Source organism: Cnephaeus nilssonii (genome assembly GCF_951640355.1).
Source record: "Cnephaeus nilssonii genome assembly, chromosome: 1".
Lineage (NCBI taxonomy): Eukaryota > Metazoa > Chordata > Mammalia > Chiroptera > Vespertilionidae > Cnephaeus > Cnephaeus nilssonii.
The window spans coordinates 18,636,304-18,658,862 of NC_137072.1; the positions used below are offsets into that span (position 1 = coordinate 18,636,304).

The 22,559-nt window shown below is 43.0% G+C and overlaps 1 protein-coding gene across 1 annotated transcript in view; it reads right to left on the reverse strand.

Annotated features, from left to right (window-relative positions):
• The window catches only part of GPR158 (G protein-coupled receptor 158), a gene marked incomplete at both ends in the record, with an annotated part of 416,922 nt that extends 402,652 nt beyond the window's left edge, over positions 1-14,270 (reverse strand). The window contains one exon of the mRNA XM_079773765.1: positions 13,354-14,270. Coding sequence (XP_079629891.1) covers positions 13,354-14,270 — 917 coding nt within the window. The remainder of the gene's footprint in view (positions 1-13,353) is intronic.
• Positions 14,271-22,559: the final 8,289 nt, after the last annotated feature.

Sequence of the window (22,559 nt, forward strand, 5' to 3'; positions counted from 1 at the left end):
TCCTAGGCAAGCTGGGCAGGGGGGGCGGGGGGGGCCATGTGGGGGAGAGAAGGTTTTGCCCATGAGTTTATCTGCTGTGCCTCTCCCCTTATTCTCCTGCACTCTGTGTCTGGAAAGTGGTTCACTTTACAAGTTTAAGTCAGGGAGCAAGAAAAACATCCAACTGATTTTTCCAAGAAATTCTGGGTTTTCTACCTCTACCTCTTTTACCTTTCAAATATTCCAGTTAATCTCTTCATATTTGAGAGAATGGAACAACTAGAAATATCTTATTCTTTGACTGAAATCTCATCAGAGAAACTGGGGGAGTCCGGGGCAGGAAGGCCAAGGCTGAAAGGAGGAAAGATAAATAGGCAGACAAAATAAAACAAGAACTTTATAATAAAATTATCCAAGGGGGGGGAAAATGAAAATACATCCACAATTTACATATTATTACAGGGGTAGAACATTTTTTAAGCACTTAACATTTTAACCATTTACCACAACATTTTAACCATTTATTGAACACCTTCTGTATACCTTACTCTTCTGCCTCATCACCCACCTCACTACATTCCAGCAACACTGACTTTCTTCTATTCTTAGAGCACTTAAAAGCTCATTCCTATCTCAAGGCCTTTGTTCTTTTCTATTTTCTATTTGAAACATGATTACCTCAGTTTGTTCCATGGCTGTGTCCTTCTCATCCTTTATTTCATAACTTAAAGTCATCTTTTCAGAGAGGTCTGAAGCCCACCCTACCTCTCTGCCATTCTCTACCACATTATCTTATATATCTACTTATAGCACATGTTTCTATCAAACCTTATTTCTTACTAGAGGCCCGGAGCACTAAATTTGTGTAGCGGGATTGGGGGGGGGGGGGGTCCCCTCAGCCTGGCCTGCACCATCTCCAATCTGGGATCGGGCCTAAATCGGCAGTTGGACATCTCTCTCGCAATCTGGGACTGCTGGCTACTAATTGCTCACCTGCCGGCCTGATCCCCCTAACTGCTCTCCCCTGCTGGCCTGATCCCCCTAACTGCTCTCCCCTGCCAGCCTGATCGCACCTAACCACCTCTGCCTTGGCCCCACCACCATGGCTTTGTACAGAAGGATGTCTGGAAGGTTGTCCGGAAGTTGTCCAGTCTAATTAGCATATTACACTTTTATTAGTATAGATATCTATTTTGCTTGTTTATTATCTATCTTCCTCCCATGCACACACACAAAAGAAAATCCATGAGGACAAGGATTTTGTCTGTCATTTTTCAGTATTACATCCCAGCACCATATATACTCTATAATTTTCTAAAATAGTGCATTTTAGACATTATGCTAAGCTCTTTACATATATAAGCTTGTTTACTCTTTATGACGATGTACTCTACACCCTTTGCAGACAAGGAAATTGAGGCCCAGTGTCACACAGTAAGTGCAAGTGGAAGCTCATGGATTGAAATCTAAATTTATAATCCCAAACCCTTTCTCTCTTCCATACTGCCTCCCTGAAATTTGCAAGGCACTGAGTATGGGATTTCATAAAATGTGGTCCTTGCAATTGAAAGACATGTAGACCTGATTGGGGACATAGGACCTATATAATAAAAGGCTAATATGCAAATTGTCCCCTTGACCAAGAGTTCTACTAGGAGTTCAACCAGGAGTTTGACCAAGGGGCGGGGCCAGCCAGCCATTGGCCCATGGCCCCTCTCTCTGGCCGGCCCCACCCAATCAGCCCTGATTGGGGTGGGCAGGCCAGATCCCACCTGTGCAGGAATTCGTACACGGAGCCTCTAGTGTTTTTATAAAGAGACAAATAATAATAAGAGACAGCCACTCCAATGAATGCCCCTATTTTAAAGGTGAGGAAACACAGAAGAACCCAAAATAAAGTGACTCACCATTCCAAGGTGGAGTGCCTGTGATCTCCCTGCCTTCATAAAGAACCTGCTAATCGTTCTACCCCTACCAATAGGATTATTCATGATATTGGAATACTTCAGCTATCCAGAATGACCTGCAGCTGAAGTTGCTAAGTATTTACAGTGTTTAATTTTTATTCTTAAAATCTTGTAAAATGGATTAAAAGTACTTCAAATACTGTTTACTTTTTCCCAAGTTTGTGTTTAAGCTGCTTCTAATTTACAAAGACTTTGTCTTTAATAAGACTGTTGAACCCATACCTTGGATTATCTCGTTCACATTGTTTGGGGAGGGCCTGGGAATATATTATCAGATTTTTCTAGTGAGCTGATGCACAGCCAGATTTGGGACCAGTGAATAAAGAATATAAATTAACATTTACTTGGTGACTCAGAATCATTTTATTTGTGCCTATTAATAAACTACCAATTCATTGCAGCCATAGCTAGTATAAATAGTGGTCACCACATCCCTGGGTCTCAATTTCCTCACCTGTAAAAGCAAAAGTAAATTGGACTATATGATCTCTAAAATCCTGTTTACTTCTAAAATTCTAATTCTCCAAAAAGGAGCTTTCCCAGAATGTTGAGTAAAAAAACATGGCTTCTTTCAAAAATGCCATCACCCCCAATGTATATACACATACACACACACATTTTTCTCTCCAAAATGAATACTTTAATGGGAAACCTGAAATATAAAACATGTAACCATAGAAGTAGTGAAACCATGTTAGCAACAGATTCTGCAAATAATTTTGCCAGTTCTTTTTGAGTCTTGATGACATATAAATTTAAATTACTAGTATTTAACATTCCATTGATCCATGAGAAATTTCCGGTTCACATTCTTTTTTTTCCAGGTTCTATATGTGCATTAATCTTATGTTCCAAAAAAACAAGTATGTAAATGAATAAATAAATAGAAATGTGATTCGGCAAACTTATACACACGCACATATACTCTCACATACACATACATATAGAATCCTTAAAATAAAGATAGCCCCAGAATAGAACAATTATATGTGTCCCCTCTACTCCAGCAACTTTTGAGCATAGGCATTTTTGCCCTCCTGAAGATGTTTGGCAATGTTAGTAGACATTTTTGATTGGCACATTGGGCAGGGAGGTTGCTACTGGCATCTAGTGGGTAGAGGCCAGGGGTGCTGCTAAACATCTTACAATGAACAATGCAGACCACACAATAAAAGATTGCCTGGCCCAAACTGTCAGTAATGCTGAGGTTGAGAAACACTATTTGACACAATGGTCTGAAGGATCAAACAAGGGGAAAACCAAACTCTTTATTCCATTCCAGGCAGCTAACTAGAAAAGAGAAAGAAAAAACTCTCACCTCCAGGATTCCACATAAATCTCATTAACCAAAACCAATTACATGGCTATACCATAAAGTTTTATTTCCACCCTGACACTTCTCAGCACTTTAGAAGGAAAGACAGAGCTATTCCTTTCTATGTTTGATCTACAAGTGCTCTTTTACTGGCACTGTCCTAGGCATTTTCCCACAGAGTGAGTGAAATGCTTTGCCACTTGGTGTGGGAAAGATTTTGATAATCCTTACCTCACCTATTCTGAAGATGAAAGTTTCTGAAGCTTTTCTGGCCCAATATTTTATATATTTCACATACATTAAAATGAAAATGTGGCCCAAACCAGGAGGTCATGGTTCGATTCCCAGTCAGGGCACATGCCCTGTTGTGAGCTCAAACCACCCCCGCCCACCCCCTCGCAGAGGGGGTTCGCATCATTGATGTTTCTATCTCTCTCTTCCTCTTCCTTCCTCTCTCTGAAATCAACAAAAACATTTTAAAATGTGGTTACATGTTTTAGTATAGCTTGTGTTTCTAAGGAAAATTATGAAGATAAGTAACAATCTAAGTCATATACAGCAGGAAGGTCTAGATTTTATTTCCATATATGCATACAGTATTTTGCTGCACCTTGATAACTTATAGAGGATAAAAGAACTTTATAGTTGGAGAGACCTTGAAATTTATTCTCCCATTTCCTAATACCATAGTTAATCAAATATAAAATTCCATTAACTGAAAGATACACTATTTTATTGTGTACCACTGAAAGGAAATGTATGTCAATTGAAAAGGACATGCCTTCAATCATAAGACATCGCAATTTGAGTGACATCAAAATGTAAAAAAAGGTGCATCTTAGAATTGAAAACAAAATGTATTATACTATATTATAATGCCTTTTCCTCTTCCTCAGATAAAAGCCATGTGTTATGTTATTCTATAAATATGTTAAAAGGCATACACATCGCACAGAACACATGAATGGTGAAAAAAGTAGCTTAAAGAAATAAACCAAAATCTTAGGTAATTTTAAGGTTCCTTTCAAGTTATAGATACATTAAGTACTTTTCTGACTAAACAGAAAAAAATTTTAAAATCTATTATATAGTATTTCTATGGGGAAAATTATAGTTATAATTTTTAATAGGGGGATGTTGTGACAGATAACTAGTTATCTAATTATAGTTTTTTGTGTGTTTTTTTAATTTCTTTATTGATTAAGGTGTCACATATTTGTCCTCATCCCCCATTCCCATCCCACACCCCTCCCCACGGATGCCCCAACCCCCTGTTGAACTTAACCATTGGTTAGGCTCATATGCATGCACACAAGTCTTTTGGTTGATCTCTCCCCCCTTCCCTCACCCTCCCCTATCCTCCCTCTGAGGCCCGATAGTCCGATCGATGCCTCCTTGTTTCTGGTTCTGTTCTTGTTCATCAGTCTATGTTGTTCATCATTTCCCCTAGATGAGCGAGATCATGTGTCACTAGAGATATACTTATATGAACTGAACGTGAGATGAGCAATAATAGTTATGCTGACAGTCAAATGAATCAGTCTGTAGTGAGTTTCTTTCTGGACCAACAGTTCTTTTGAGACCCAATATCAATGTCCTCCAGTTCCTTAAGTGTACATGTCGGCATTGACCCCTCTGCTCTGGATGGTGGACAAATGGTGGTAATGCAGGTTCGATTCCCTCTGGTTGGGTCTCGGCCGGACCCAGGGGCACGGCTTCATCTGGACCCAGGGGCACGTGGCCTCACCTGGACCCAGGGGGTGCGTGGCCTCACCTGGACCCAGGTGCGCGCAGCTTCCCCCGGACCCGGGACCCAGCGTCACCCGGATCCAGGGGCACATGGCCTCACCTGGACCCGGGATCCAGCTTCACCCGGACCCAGGGGCGCATGGCCTCACCCGGACCCAGGAGCGCGTGGCCTCTCCCAGACCCAGGGGCGCGTGGCCTCACCCGGATCCAGGGGCACATGGCCTCACCCGGACCTGGGATCTAGCTTCCCCCGGACCCAGGGGCGCGTGGCCTCACCCGGACCCAGGGGCGCGTGGCCTCTCCCAGACCCAGGGGCACATGGCCTCACCCGGACCTAGGTGTGTGCGGCCTCACCCGGACCCGGGACCCAGCCTCACCCGGATCCAGGGGCATATGGCCTCACCTGGACCCGGGATCCAGCTTCACCTGGACCCAGGGGCGCGTGGCCTTACCCGAACCCGGGGGCGCGTGGCCTCACCCGGGCCCGGGACCCAGCCTCACCCAGATCCAGGGGCACACGGCCTCACCCGAACCCGGGATCTAGCTTCCCCCGGACCCAGGGGCGCGTGGCCTCACCCGGACCCAGGGGCGCGTGGCCTCTCCCAGACCCAGGGTCGCGTGGCCTCACCCGGGTCCAGGGGCCCACGGCCTCACCCGGACCCGGGACCCAGCCTCACTCGGATCCAGGGGCATAATTATAGTTTTTAAATGGGGGAAAGTTACAACAGATATTATAATGAATAAAAATTAACTGGATCTCAATTAATTAGAAGTATTAGTTAACTACGAAAGAGAGACTTCCTTTGACAAAAAGGGAGGTAATAGTATTTTTGTTTAGGGAAAATGATTTGAAGGTCAAATAACATTTAATTCTGTGTTTTTTATACATTTTACCTATAATGAAGGTAATGAAACTACAGTTGACCCTTGAACAACATGGGGGTAGGGGTCATGACCACGCCCCCAACTCCATGCAGTAGAAAATCTGCATATAACTTTTGACTTCTCAAAAATTTACCTATTAATAGCCACTGTTGACCAGAAGCCTTACTTGTAACCTAAACAGTTGATTAACACATTTTTAAAATATGTTCTTACTGATTTTTTATAGAGATAGGAAGAGGAGAAGGGGAGAGAGGAAGAGAAACATTAATGTGAGAGAGAAACACTGATCAGCTGCCTCTGGCATGCCCCCTACTGGGGATCAAGCCCACAACCCTGGGCATGTGCTTTAATCAGGAATTGAACTGGTGACCTTTTGGTGCATGGGACCACATTCAACCAACTGAGTCACACCAGCCAAAGCAACACATATTTTGTATGTTATATATATAATATATATATATATATATATATATATATATATATATACACACACACACACACATATGGTGTTTGTACACTTAAAAAAACAAAGAAAATTATAAGGAAGAGAAAAACATTTACAGTATTTATTGAAAAAAATATGTGTATAAGTGGAATATGAAGTTCAAACCCGTGTTGTTCAAAGGTCAACTGTAGATGTATCCTGTGATTGCTTTGAAGCACTATAATATACTTTGGGGGGAAAAGCCAGTATTGGTTGCTATACTAAGTTTGGCATTGTAGAAAAGGTGTGTGAAGTGGAGTGACTTAAGAAAGACTTTTAGCCAAAAGGATTAATTCTTTCCTAAATTGAAAAGGCATTTCATAGAACAGCTTATCCAGCTAAACATTTTTATAGGTCAAATTTTTCCCTGTACGAAGAAAAACTGAGATGAATAAATGCCCAGCCAAAGCAGAAATGACATATAAACATGTTTGTTTGTTTTTACTAGAAGCTGAAAAGCAAATAAGGCTATAGACCAGTAAAACCAACCCCAATACATATGCCATAGCTGTGCTGGGCAAGAAGCTTAATAATGCTGTTGGCTACAAACTCTCCCCACAACCAGTGGACTGCCTATTTGACATAATGGCCATCAAGCTGCCAACATTATCAAAATCTCAATGTACTGTTTTATTAGGTTAGCTGTGAATACCAATTCAGAATTGAAAAGAGAAAACAAACAAAGCCCTAATGATTCTGTACCAACCAAGTGAAAATAAATCAACAACACACTTCTTGGCATCTCAATAGCTATAATAATGAAAGCATAATATGCTAATTAGACCAGACATCCTTCAGGACGACCTTCCAGACGAAGCTGGGGCTTCAAGGGAAGCTTGAGTCCCTGTTGCCAGAGGGAAGCCAGTGCCGGCAGCCAGGGAAAGGAAGGCCTACTCTTGCATGAATGTCGTGCATCGGGCCTCTAGTGTTACAACATAATCAAAACCACAGTGCATGTTGGAAAAGAGTAGCCTTAAAATCCTGGACAAGGAGCAACAGACTGTTGCCTTTCTGAAGTTGAAAGTAAAATTTAAGTTAGCCAGCAGCTGAGGCTATAAAATCAGTCCAGTGAGGACACCCATTCCCTCTCCATAGGGTAGGCATACACTCTTGTTATTTTTTTAGCAGTCTTAGAAAGCCCATATCTGCTCCCAAATGCTTGTTCTAGAAAATGTCAAGTAAGGTTGTACCACTGTTGCACCACAATAAATGCCTCTTTTTGAAATTTTAAGGACAACTACAGAGGGAAATTGAAACAGGTTGTTATTAAGAGTGATTAAGGTGCTCCAAAATGCCTAAACATTGATTATCCTGTGGGGAATAACACAGGTATACAGAGGCCCTTTTTTTGGAAACCTGTGATACAGCAGTATGTTGACTTTAAGTAATTTAGGGGATCTTTTAAGATCTGGAAACTCAGATCATGCTTATTTTTATTTTGAAATGGAGTTCTCATTTCAATGTGTGCACATATGTGTGTTTGTGTGTGTTTACTTAACTCAGTGTTCATTGAGAAGGCTTTCTGTAAACATTATATGAATAAATGACCATGATAAAGTCAAACTCAGTACATATATAAACATGAACTGCATTTAAATGAGCATATATTAATGGATCTCAGCATTATAATCAAACAAAACTTAAAAATTAAAGTGACATAATTGATGATGTGCATAATCATAGACTTTCAGGATTATAAGGAACCCTACGGGTCACCTAGTCCAACCCCCTCAACTTACAGATGAAGAAATTGAGGATTAAAAGGCAATTGCTGACCATAGTAACACCATAAGTAAAGGATGTGGCCTAGACTAGTGCCAACATTTGTTTCTAAGGCCATTATTTCCACCAGGATCCACAATCATTACAAGCCTTCACAATTATTAAGGATGAAACTAAACCATCATTCTAATATATAAAAACCCAGGGTCCGTAACATCCAAAACGACCAAAGGCTCGATCAACCAGAAGTCAGTCCTGCAGTCAGTGCTGGGTTGCCGTGGCGACCCAGCACTGACTGCCCACCGCTGCGGGCACAGCGACCCAGCACTGACTGCTGAGGGGGCTGTGGATCGGGCCTGGAGAGAAGCCCGAAGAGAGAGGCAGGGTCTGATCTGCAGCCTCTGTGGCAGCTGTTGATCAGCCATTGCCTCTCTCTTTCTCTCCAGGCTTTGCCAGCAGCCGCATCTCTGTTTCTCTCTGGGCCTCTGCAGGGGCTGCTGATCAGCCCCACCTCTCTGATAGGCCCAGAGACACTGACTGGCATAGAAACCGACCAATCAGAATCAAATCTGGGTGAACTGTGAGGATCCAATGGCTGCCTAGGAGGCGGAGCTTTTGATGCTGACTGGCATAGAAACTGACCAATCAGAACCAAATTGGCCGGCAGGGGAGGGCAGTTGGGGGTGAGAGCAGGCTGGCAGGGGAGGGCAGTTAGGGGTGATCAGGCAGGCAGAGACAGTTGGGGGTGATCAGGCAGGCAGGCAGGCAGGTGAGTAGTTAGGAGCCAGCGGTCCCAGATTGCGAGAGGGATGTCTGACTGCCAGTTTAGGCCCGATCCCACAGGCAGTCAGACATCCCCCAAGGGGTCCCCAATTGGAGAGGGTGCAGGCTGGGCTAAGGGGATCCCCCCTCCATGCACGAATTTCGTGCACCTGGCCACTAGTTTAAATTATAAATTACTATAAATACAGCTAAACTAAAAACATTTATGTTCAGCTGAAGACAATATTTGAGAAGACAGAAACTACAATGCAGTATATTTACTGAACTTCCTATGTGATGACAAGTCTTCATTTAGTTTGTAGAAAATTGCAAAGGAGATATAGTTTACTATTCAATTTAGAGAAGAAATAATTGAGACTCAAAAGCCTCAATAGCAGAAGTTATCTAAAAACACATTGATCTACCACACAGGTAAAATCTCTGTGATATCCCTATAGGTAACCTCTTCACCACCGCCATGACCTACAAGAGAGACATAGGAAATATTTGGCCTAGAGCAATATGGTCATTTCTTTTATATTGTGCAAATTGCCCTGTTTTGTTGAAAGCAGATATCTGTACTGGAATCACTGATGGAGTGTGTGGGTGTATGTGTGTAAAGGAGATAAAGTGACCCCCTCAGGAATCAGCAAATCAGTGACACCAATGTTCATTCTGTTGTGATCATTCCTCCATTGCCCTATTGCCTTTTTACCAAGCAGCAGGTCTGACATTTGTTTAGCTTCCTCTTCCTCAACATCTTATTCCCCTATCAATATCAATCTCCAGTTGGGGCATGCAGGAGGCAGCCAATCAATGATTCTCTCTCATCATTGATGTTTCTATCTTTCTTTTTCTCCCTCCCTCTCTGAAATCAATAAAAATATATTTTAAAAAATAAAATGAGATGGAAAAAAAATAAAAACACAAGTGAATTCCAAAGAACCTTCCAAAGACTCAAGAGACATTTAGTTAGAGCAACTAGTAGTATTTTTGAAAAGAAAGAAATTAACAATAAATTTCTCTTCCCATGTGAGACTCACATTAAACTTTAAAACTTAAGATACTTGTGTCATTCTGAAACAGAGAGGAATAAAACCTCTGAGAGGTGTTTTACAGTGATAAGCATTAATATAAGAAGGTAGTTGACCATGATCTAACATTGCTTTTGAATTTCGTGTTTTGGATTTACACTCTCTAAAAATAAAATATAATATAATTTAAATGATTGAATCTGGGAAAGACCTGGGAAAATATTAACTGATCTTAAATGAAAATTTTAACTATGAAGTTTTTCCTCCTGTTCTCTTCCATAAGGAAGTCACTATTAATGGATTTTTTTATTACAGATAAGGTTTTTTATAAATAACTCTACAGGTTCAAAGGTATTTAAAATCAGGAGTAGAGCTCCTAATCATGACTTCCCAAAAATCTGTTTCAGGTTTACATTGTTACCATAACTGTACAATATTATTTACCTGTATTTTAGAATATTAGAGTACACATCTTAGGTGATAATATGTTATCAACAAAAAACCTTTGATTTTTGTGAGTATGAAAAAACAAAAATGGCCCATTTAAATATTTTTTCAAATGTGTGAAATAATGTATATTTTCCTTAAAACTTAACAGCTATGTTATATGGGTTAATTTTTTTCCTGAAAGATGATAAAGTAAACTATGTCCCCCAACATAGGTACTTTGTGTGCAAAGGTCCAGAGAGCCAGAAAAAATATGATTAAGATATATACATATCGGTCTTAGTTTGGACCAGAGGCAGAAGGCCTGGATTCTGTTTGTTTTGTTACGACGTGAGTTTTGGACACGGCACTTCACCTTTCTGGTTCTGTGTCTTCATCTATGAAACAACAGAAGGCACCATCTGATGATCTCTTTAAGGTTTCTTCAGTTCCTATAATTAACATCTGTGTGTATCCTCAATACAGCATTTGAGAAGCATCGGACATGGAGCAAAAGCACTCACATGAGAGCACTTATTCTGCCCTTCATACATGCCGCCAGGACAAGCCAGCTTCTGCAGAAAGCCAGACACTAAATGGCCTGGCTTCATGCCTTGGCTAAAGAACACCATCGATGACTATGAAAGCACTTAAAGAGGCTTCACAAGAGGAAACTATTTTCTGAATGCAGTCCAAAAAATAGGTAGGGGGCATGTAGTCCTCACAGCCTCAGTCCCTTTGGGTCCTCAGCCTTTTTTCTTGGCTGGCAGAGGCACTGAGTTCATTTAGGTAACCTATGCTTTCTGAGCCTTAAGAGAAATAATTCTGAACATGAATGGCTCTCATTACTAGTCTCATGTCTATGCTTAAAAATACACATAGTTTTATGCAGCAACTATATTACATGTAGCAATCCTAGGACACCTTCAAGACAGTATTTAGCATAGTGGTTACAAGTATGTAATCACTAGCTCTACTACTTAACTTCTTGGAAAAGAAGTTTAATCTCCCTGTGCTTCAGGTTCTCTTTCTGTAAAATAGAGAAACTAATAAAACCTAACTCATAGGGTTGTTGTGTGGATTAGTTAAGATGACATAAGTAAAGCAGTTAGCACAGAACCTGACATAAAGTAAATGTTGAAGGAAGGAGGGAGGGAAGAAAAAAGGAAGGGAAGGAGGGAGAGAGGGAAGGAGGAAGGGAGAGAGGGAGGGAGGAAGGGAGGGAAGGAGATTGGTTGACTGATCCTAGGATCTGGGACCCCCTTTTCGGGTTTATCTGAAGGTCACAAACCATTTGTGGGCAGTGAATGGCATCTGCTGAGCTTTCCTATTCTGAGCAAACAATATGGCAAATATTCAAAGCATGGATCAGCTTTTACTAAATAGGATCCTGCAGAAGTCAGGAAGAAATGAGATTATCCTGAAAGTAGGAAAGAGTAACTCTGGTTTTAAGACAAGATCTTTCAAAGAGATAGAAAACGCATACACACACACACACACATCCTAATATGGTCATACAGAATCAAAGGGGGTTGTTGTTTTTATTTATGCCTTCTCCAGTGTTGCCAGCATTAAAAGCTACAGAATTTTATAACTGATGGCTCCCTAGAGACCATCTAGTTCAACTTCCTGACTTGATAGATAAGTAGCTGAGGCCCAGAAAGTTTAAGTATCTTACTTGACGTCATTCAGCAGTAAGTGACAGTACCAAGACAAAGAAGCTTTCTGACTCCCCCATTTGCCAACCCAGTACTCAGCCTGGTATATTTCACCCAGTCAGTATCCTGCCTTTGTTGTGCCAAACAAAGCATTAGGACACATGCACACACACACACACACACACACGTGTTTCTCATTTTTGCCCAGGATCCCAAAAAGTACAGAAGCAACCTTGACACACCCTTCCCCCTTCCCACCCCCCTCCCCCACCACCATACACACACAAACACACCCCACCACCACACGTTCCAGAGCTTCACATTGTGGAATTTTGGGAGGATTCTGGTCAATCTGTGGCCCTCTGGAGTTTCTGCTCTCTCTGTTCCTTCCTCATATCAACTCTTAAGAGCTACTTCTAGAAGTTTCTCACCTCAAAGATCAGGCTCTTCCCAGGGCAGGTGTTACCACCTGTTAATTTGCAAATTCTCATCTTCCCACAAATGCTGTCCCCTGAGGCAGGGAATACATAATAAGTCCCCTCCTTCCCTGAGTGAGTTTGGTCAGAAGAATCCCTCCCTCCCTCCCTCCCTAAAATAACTCATCCGGGTTCCTTTACCACATGCAGGAGAATGTGAAGGGCAGGAGAACTTTTAGGTATGCCTGACACAGAGAATGGGAGCGAGGGGATCCAGGAAGGGGGTGTGGATTGCGGGGAGGAGGGAAACGGGGAGAAGGAACTGACCAAATTGCAAAGTCTGGATCCTGAAGACAGCTGAGCTGTTGCAACTGACTCACTGCTGAGGGAAGAGAAGTGCCAAGGGGGTTGCGCTGTCTGAATTACAACAGACCTGTGCCCTAAACGACACACATCGGAAGCAAGCAAAGCTACCCTGAAGTGGCAGGAATAAGGGACTCTCTCTCTCCTCTGGGCCCCTTTTCTCTCACATCCGGCGCTGGCCATTGGGTGCCTGGCTGGCACAAGGGAGCTCCCCAAGTTCCCCCAGGTTCCATAGCAGCATCACCCCTGATGGGAACTCGCAGCCGCTGTCTGCTCTCCCAAGAAGTGAAGAAAAGGGTGGGACATCAAAGGTTTTCCTCGGCTCTACCCGTGCCCTCGCCACTCCCCAGTCCCTAGCTCCTTGCAGGGACACTGATCTGAGAGCAGCTTTCGCTGAGTGTCTGAAGCTGACCAACGTGGGGCGCTTTTAGCCCCCAAGCACAGGAGCCCGCGTGGGGTGTCGCTCAGCCTCAGTCTCTGATGTGAGGGCGGGAGGCGTCAGTGTCACATCCACGTGTTCCTTCCCCACACGCGCACCCACCCACGAAACTGGAGGGAAGGATTTGCTTTGGCATCTTTTTATCCCTCCCTACCTGAATTCCGGGACCAAGTTAGGCTGCAACCCGTAGAAAGCCGCGGAGAGAGTGACCAGCCATCCGGGCTTGTAACTCCCATTCTCGCACTCCAGGTAAGGCGGAGACCACTTGACAGGGCTCTTGTCGCCTCCGAGCCCGTCTCTGCGCCGCCAGCTGTGGCCCAGGCCCCGGGGGCCCTGATTGGAGCCCCGCCGCTGTACATGGGTCCGCCACTTGCGCCGGAGGCCGTGGAACCACTCGGTCTCCAGCGTGGCGTTGGCCAGGTGGTGAGCCGAGGAGGACAGGTCCTGAAGCAGAATCCGGCTCTCCTCCCGCGTGGCCTGGAGGAAGACCTGCGGGGCGGACGCGGACGCGGACGCGGCGGACAGCGACTGGGTGCTGAAGGTGATGGCCGCCCGGCAGATGCTGGGCTCGCCCTCCAGGAGACTCCGCACGAGTGCCTGGTACCACTCCAGGTCGTCCTGCAAGTTCTGCTCCCGCGACTTATTGCTTTGCAGCATCATGTTGAGGAAGTTGGTGGCGTGTGTCAGCGTGTCCAGTGCCCCGTGCAAAGAAGGATGGGAGCTGGCTAGAGCCGACGACTTCCCCGGCAGGCCCGCCAATTCATAGCGGCCGGAGCAGTTGGCTCGCTTCAGCTGGAGGGAGTCCCCGGTGTAGAGGTAAGAGGCCACGTCCATGGGCACCTCCTCGGAGAGTTTCTGCGCCAAGATGGTGCCGTCGGTGGAGCGGCTCCCCGGAGCCCAGGGGTCCGAGGCAGAGGCTCGAGACGGCTGCTGGGCGTGCTGCTTCGCCCTCAGGGTCCTCTCTCGAGGGAAACCCGGCCGTCCCGCAGGGTCGCGGCTGGCACCGGCAGCTCCCAGTCCCAGGTGAGCGAGCAGGAAGCAGAAGAGTAAAGGATAAGCCATGGCTCCCATCTGCCTCTCTCTCAAAGAGGAGAGGAGGTGAGGGGAGGAGTCACTTTTTAAATTGTGGTCGTCAATTTATCAACAGGAAGACTTTGCCTAGGAGTCTTCCCCCTTCTCCAGATGGCAACCCAGTCGAAAAGGACTTTAAAATAAGAATGTCTCAAAACTGGCCCCCTGCCTAAGCTACCATCACAGGAAATCGAATCACCTGTGGCAACGCTGGCTGCAGCCGCTCCGCGGTGCGTCGGCTGGGGGTGTACGCACCTCACAGCCTAGGGCCGAACAGGTTACCTCCCTTCTGGCTCCCGGCAGCTATAGTTAGCCTGCTTACGTCTTTCTGCTCGGCCGCTCCCACCGCCGTTCTCATCGAGGTGTGTTCAAGAGCTGGTGCTGCTGAGGCTGCCGCCGCGGCCGCCGAAAACGCTGCTCCATCATCTCACCCGCGGCGGGTCGTTCCCGCCTCCAGGCTCGGCTCCTCCTCCCGGTTCGCTTCGCCCGAGGCGCGGAGCGCGCGCACACACAGACCGGCACCGCGAGCGCCGGAGCCAGCCTCGCAGAGCGAAGGTTTCTCTTAAGACGATTGTCCTCTGGGGTCCGGAGGGCCGGGCAGCTGGTTAGTTGAAGCTTTAGGTTTGCCCACAAACCACACTCCTGCCTCTCCCTGCTGCCGGGAGGAAAGCTGTTTTAAAGAGGCAGTTTGGCCGCAACCAAACCCTTGTAGGGCGGCTTCAAGTCGTCCTGTTCCCTGTGTGGTCGACTCCTCTGTCAATCAGCCGACTGCTATTTGTTGGGAATGGGGCGGGAGCTGTCCAGTGCTGAATCCGAGGCGGCACAGAGGAGGCGCTTGAGGAGGCGGTGGCGCGAGATGCAGCAGCGCTGAGTCCTTTCTTCACCCACTCGCGTTCCCCGATGACTCTAAAAGCTGAGGGGGTGGGATGAGGTGGGCGGGAGGGTGGGGAGAGCAGAGCTTTTGTGGCTCAGAGCAAAGGAAACTTGAACGTACTGAGGAGGAGGGAGTTGGCGCCTTGCCTGCTTAGTTCAATCAGCCTTTTCTTTTGCCTGAAAAAGAGGGAGAAAGGAGTTTTCATTTCTGACTTAAACCAGAGGGGAAGGACGTAGGATGGAGACGTGTGTTCCCCAGCATCTGCTCATTTTTGGCAAATCATCAAATCCTCCTTCTTGTTGCTTAAATAAATGATTAAAACCTACTTGCAGAGGTCTTAGCTATTAGAGAGTAATGGAGACATCTACTGGCTGAGTTTTAAGGGGAAAAAAATGCCAGATTTAAAGAACCTGTGCTTGAAAGGACGCCAAGGTATGCAAGTGAAGATTTAGAAGAGAGAACCTGTGCAAGGGGCAGGACTCGGTCTGTAAGAGAATAAGAAGGAGTGAGTTTGTGTTGAGTGAAAAGGGAAGTCATCCCTAGAGATTGGGAAGTCATTCCTGCAGATTGGGATATCCCAGCAGAAGAAAGAAAAGCTGAATAAGTATGCCAAGACTTCTCCCCAATTACTGGGAATTCCCTAAACAGTGTCTCAGTGTCTAATTGTTGTTGTGTTTTGTGTGGTGTTTTGTTTTGTTTTTTGAAGCTTTAAAAATGTATTCTGACATTCTGAAAATACTAATTAGTACTAGAGATGTAGTGTTTTATGCACCGCCATTTTCCATATGCACCTACATTTTCAATTTTTCAAATTCCCCAAGAAAGACAACTGAGAATCCCAAATACACTTCAAATCCCAACTAATAAAAATGTCACTTGTAGCATTCTTAAATATTACTGATTAGATTTACTTTATCATTTTATTTTATTCTCCCCATTGAGAAAATACTTAACCACTGAAATGTAAGCTCCAAAGAGCAAAAGTCTGACTACCTTGATTCCTGTAGTACCTTTTTTTGTTGTTGTTGTTAATACTCACCAGATGATATTTTTTCCATTGATTTATTATTTTAGACAGAGTGGAAGGGAGGGGGAGAGACAGAGAGCAACATCAAGCCTGCAACTGAGGTACTTGTTCTTGACTGGAATCAAACCTGCAACTCTAACCACTGAGCAAACGAGCTAGGGTAATCACCGTAGTATCTTGAGTACCTAGAAAACACAGAAATACCTGACATATAGTATGTTCTCACTAAATATTTGCTAAATAAATGAGTAAACCAGAAGATCATGATGATAAAGCTAATTATTTAAAAATTCATCTCCATACCTAAGAATTCTGCCTGATATGTCAATGAGGAGTCTTTTGGAATAAGACATAGCAATCAATTTTCCAAATTGCAGTACGTGGTCTCCAAGTGAGCTTTTATAGCTATGCAAAGAATGGTTATTAAATTTGTATTTATTTACAAATATATTTCATGTTCATATTCAACTTTTGTTTAAGCTTTGCTTTGTAGTGTATGCTCCTTTACTGAATAAAGGTCATCCCAGTTTAATGCTTTACTATACCACATGAAGCAGCCGTCCTCAAACTATGGCCCGCGGGCCACATGCGGGTGTTTTTGCCATTTTGTTTTTTTACTTCAAAATAAGATATGTGCAGTGTGCATAGGAATTTGTTCATAGTTTTTTTAAAAACTATAGTCAGGCCCTCCATTGGTCTGAGGGACAGTGAACTGGTCCCCTGTTTAAAAAGTTTGAGGACCCCTGAGTCATGAAGTAATAATAACAGAAGAGAATTTCTGTTTAATTTCTCAGAGTATACAATGATTTTCCATCTATTTAACCATCTAAAGACGGAAGTGTATTTTGTCATTAATCAATTTTAATGTACATAATTTAGTAATAATTATTTAATTGCCCTTAAAAAAGGAAGACATAATTTAATTAATAGGTCCTTCTATTAGAACTTAATGACACAGTGTAACTGAAAGACCTGGGTTCTGGTCTTCCCATTGTTTTAAGCAAGATATATGACCACTGACAAGACATTTAAAGTTTCTGTGTCTTGGGATACAAATTGTACCTGGGCCTCAAGATCTGGCATTAAAATAGTATGGAAATGGCATCTGAGCCACTCTCCAGAAGTGCCTGTCCTTCCCATGGTGCACATCTAGTAAAAAAAAAAAAAAAAAGGATACTATGAGAAGCTCTTGCAAGTTTAGCATTCCCTTCAGTGGGTCACCTTCAGTCTAAATTTCCAAACAACTGAGGTGCACTACTTGGGTCTAGAACAGAATTGCCCAATAGAAGTATAATGGGAGCCACAAATATAATTCATATGTATACATATATATGTATAGTATATAAGCTTAAATGTTCCAGTAGTACCTTTAAAAAGTAAAAATAAAAAAGTGAAATTAATTTTAGTATGTTACTTAGTGCAATGTACCCAAAATATTTTCAATAAGAAAGCAATATAATAATTATTAATGATATTTTACATGTTTAATACTAAATTTTTCAAATCTAATGTGGATTTTACACTGATAGAACATGGCACTTCACACATTTCAAGTGCTCTATAACCATCTGTGGCCAGAGGCTACCATAGAGGGCAAGCTGTAGAAGGTAGTACATTGTGGTCTAGAATGCTCCAGAAAGCTTAGGTCCACTCAAGATAAGGCACAATGTTTCAAGTTCTCTAGGAGGCCTGGTACATTGGAGTCAAGGTAACTGAGTAGATAGACCATTGCATGTCTATTAGTGTGCATCAATAAAGGTAATAATCAAAGAGAGATTTAACACATACTCACACACTTCTAAACAGACTATGAAATTCCACACCAAGTCACAAAAACATATCACTCATTCAACAAATGTTGATTGAGCCTCTACTATGCATCAGGCATTGTGCTTAGTACTGACCACAATAGACACAGTAGACATATGGACCTTATAATCAAGTGGGTAGAGAAAGATAAGGAAAAAAAACACACAACATATAAATTTTAAATTTAAATTGTGGTAAGTACTAGGAAGAAATAAATGCTATAAAGTGATAAAGAGTTCAGGGTAGAGGGGTGGGTCAGAGAGCTTCTTATTTAAATAGATAAAAGATAGAAAGATTTCAATAATGAGGTAACAACTGAGCTGAGACCTAAAGAATGAGAAGTGGTTAGACAGTAAGTAATAGTGAACAATTTAAGGGTAAGTAGATTGCTTATTCTCTCTCTCTCTCTCTCTCTCTCTCTCTCTCTCTCTCTCTCTCTCTCTCCTTTCTGACCTCAAAATTAAGAACAAAGTTACCTAAATGTATATATACAAGATCTTAAGCCCAGTGTGTAGAGGCTCAGAGCTTTTTCATCACAATCATCACAACCTGAAAAGTCAATCTAGTTACTTCAGAACAGTCAAATCTGCACTGATGAAAAAGCAATATGCATTGGAGTTCTGAGTTATTAGTTGTCATTATATGGTTGATTTAGCACTATTTTAAAATGAAAGATGTGATGTTAGCATATCTTTAAGTAAGACAAATTAAAGGAATAGTTATTTTAAAAATTTAAGACCAGATTTTAACAGGATTAGTTACTTTAAAAATTTAAGTGCTGAGCCTGGCCAGTGTCGCTCAGCTGGTTGAGAATTGTCCTATGCACCAGGAGGTTGCTGGTTTGATTCCTGGTCAAGGCACATGCCTGGAGTTGTGGACTTGATCCCCAGTATGGGGCATGCAGGAACCAGCGGATCGATATTGCTCTCTCATCCATGTTTCTATTTCTCTCTCCCTCTCCCTTCCTTTCTCTGAAATCAATAAAAACATATTTGAAAAAAATTTTTGGTGCTGCTTTAAATCATTTAAATAAACAAGGATTATGACAGTACGGTGTGGTGAAAGTACATGGGATTTGCAGTTGGGAGACTCAGCTCTACTCTTGTCACTGCCATTATTTAGTCATGTGACATTTGACAATTTTCTCCAACTTCTCTAAACCCTTTTGCTTCATTAGTAACATAAGCATGATGTATTAGATACATCACAACTGGAACAATCGCAGGTGAGTGATGGATAATGGTCCGGGAATATTTTTCAGGAACTCATTCTTTTCTTTTTAATTTAAATCATTTTTTATTTTTAATTGCAGTTGACATACAATATCATATTAGTTTCAGGTGTACATCCCAGTGATTAGGCATTATATAACTTACTAAGTGATCATCCCAATAAATCTAGTAACCATCTGACACCATACATAGTTATTAGAATATTATTGACTATATTCCCTATGCACTACTTTACATACCTCTGACTATTCTGTAACAACCTATTTGTACTTTTAATCCCTTCACCTTTTCACCCATCCCCCCAACCGCTATCCTATCTGACAACCATCAGAATGTTCTCTGTATCTGTGAGTCTGTTTCTATTCTGTCTTCATTTACTTTGTTTTTTTTTTTATATTCATTTGTTGATAGATATGTATTTATTATCATTTTATTGTTCATCTTATAGATCTTTTTTCCTTTTCTTCTTAAGTGGACACTCTATTCTAAATGATAGCTTTGCTAAATAGAGTAATCTTGGTTGTAGTTCCTTGCTTTTCATCTCTTTGAATATTTCTTGACACTTCCTCCTGGCCTGCAAAGTTTCTGTTGAGAAATCAGCTGACAGTCTTATGGGAGCTCCCTTGTAGATAACTGCTTTTCTCTTGATGCACTTAAGAATATCTTTGTCTTTAACTTTTTGCATTTTGATTATGATGTGTCTTGGTTTGGGCCTCTTTGACTTCATTTTGTTTGGGACTCTCTGGGCTTTCTGGACTTGTGTGTCTATTTTCTTCAATAGGCGAGAGAAGTTTTCTGTCATTATTTTTTTGTATAGGTTTTCAATTCCTCTCTCTCTCTCTCTCTCTTCTTTCTGGCATCCCCATCATTTGAATATTTGTATGCTTGAAGTTTTCCCAGAGGCTTCTTACACTATATTCATTTTCTGGGATCTTTTTTCTTTTTGTTATTCTGATTATTAGGCAGAATAGTAACAAGCTAGGGCAATTTCTTGACAAATGGAATAAGGGAAACTAAGACAAAATAATTAAACAAGGCCAAACAATTTGAGCAGTTTACAACCAGCTAATGGAATAAGGGAAACTAAGACAAAATAATTAGACAAGGCCAAACAATTTATAGCAGTTTACAGCCAGCTAATGAATCATAAGATTTTATTTTCCCTAACCAAGGACTACTAAGAGCAAATGGTTTACACATTCCAGACAGTCTCTCTTCAATAATGTTATTTAAAAATAACACTACTAGAAAATAACCCTGGCCCCTCTATATACACATTTTGATGAATCAACATATTAAAGGACACATCAGAAAAGCTAATGAATATTCCGTTGAAACCCTCCCCTGAGACCTCCCTAGGATTCCAGTTGGTCAAAGAAAGATAAAAAAGCCTCAAGACAAATGATCCACACGTGCTCTAGTTAAAACATGTCCATCCCTTGTATCTCTGCTGTTTTTATCCTAAACTCTAAGGGACCCCATGAGACTTGCCACCAACAGAGCAGCAGGCAGCATCAACGCATCCTGGGCTTCCCTCCCAAACCTGTCTCCAGGGCCTCCTTTTTCTCTGACTTCTCAGTGAGCTCACTTCTTTTACTGTAACTTAGAGATCCAGTGCAGCCCCGCCTAGGCTCTCTTCTGTTGCTTTTTCTACCTTAAGCCCTCCCTTTGTTTCACTGTCCCCGGCTTTAATAAACATACTCTCAAAATCACCTGGACTCATGCTATGCAATCTTTCCTATACAAAATCAAGAATGCACACACTGCCGGTGGGCCCAAGGCAAACCCACTCCAGTCCCAGACCCCATCTGGTAACAATTGCATGTTTTCTGCTTTCTTAGCTTTCAAATCTCTGATTTGATCCTCTGCTCCATCTACTCCACATTTGAGTCCTTGTAATGTATTCTTCATTTCAGTTCATGTATTCTTCATTTCTTTTTTATGGTTTCTAGATTGGATTTTATGTTTTCTATCTCTCTGTTGAAGTTCTCTGCTAAGTACAGCTACTCTTCCCTTAAGCTTATTGAGCATGCATATAACCAGTGTTTTGAACTCTGCATCTAAGTAGATTGCTTATTCCTTAAATCCCTAGTGGTAGGACTTCTATTCAACCAAATTTCGCATTGTTTAGTTTTTTTCTGAAGTTTTGCTCTGTAATTTTATTGGGGACCTGTTTCTTTGTTTCCTCATTTTTCTAGCCTCCTTGTGTTTGTTTCTATGTATTAGGTAGAGATGATGCATCTCCTGGGCTTGGTAGAGTGGCCTAATGTAGTAGGTGTTCTGTAGGGTCCAGTGGCACAACCTCCCCATTCACTCAAGCTGGGCACTTCAGGTGCACCTCTCCCCATATGGACTGTGTACAACTCTCCTATTGTAGTTGAGCCTTGATTGCTGTTAGCGCATCAATGGGAGGGATTTAGCCCTAGGCTGATGGGCTGCAAGGACTGGATGCACCCACTGACTATCATGGAGGATCAGCAGTGCAAGGGCCCAACCCACAGAGCAAGACTTATTTCAGTGGGGTTCTGGTGCCTGCTGAGTCTGCCCCTTGAGTGTGTCAATTGTGGAGGTGGTTGGGTGATGTTTTAATATGGTCTGAAACTGTCCTCCAGGTTTGCACTGCCTCTGAGGCTCCCAGTAGCTGTAGGCCAAGGTCAGCACTACCTGTGTTCTGCCCTGAGCCACCCAGCCTGAGCTACTGAGCGATCTGCAGATGGCAGCTACTTCTACTGGGCTTGGAGGTGCCCAGGTCAGGACAAGATATGAACCATGACTGGCTGCTGCTAGTGCTGGGCCTGGGTCCACTTAGCAAGAGGTTACAGGGCAGCTGAGGCCAGATACCATTTGTTTGAGAGATTTTAGGTAAGTCCAAAGAATGAGGCAAGACAGGCCATTAGTATGGAAAAGCCACTGAAAATAGTTGAGTAGGCCCACAAGTTTGGTGGGGCTGGGTCTTAGGGAATCACCAGGGCAGGGCAAACAGTTGATAGAGACTCAGATATGGTACCAGCCTGCCAGTTCTGTTGTGGAAGAGCTCATCAAAGGAACAATGGCCTCCACCAACACTTCTGTCTGGGAGAAAGCTGCCCCTGCCCCAACTCCCACCCTAATGCCAGAGAATTCGGTTCCTCCCTATATGTCCCTGGTGCCTTTTGAGCTGAAATCCCAGTGTTGGAGCTCAGAGGGAGTTAATCAGGGTAAATCTGTGTATGGGCCCTTTAAGAACTGCCTGGGACTCCAGCAGCCTCTATGTCACTCAATTCCCACTGGTTTTTATAGTCAGAAGTTATGGGGACTTCTCTTCCCACCACTAGAACCCTGGGTTTGGGGCCTGGTCTAGTGCTGGG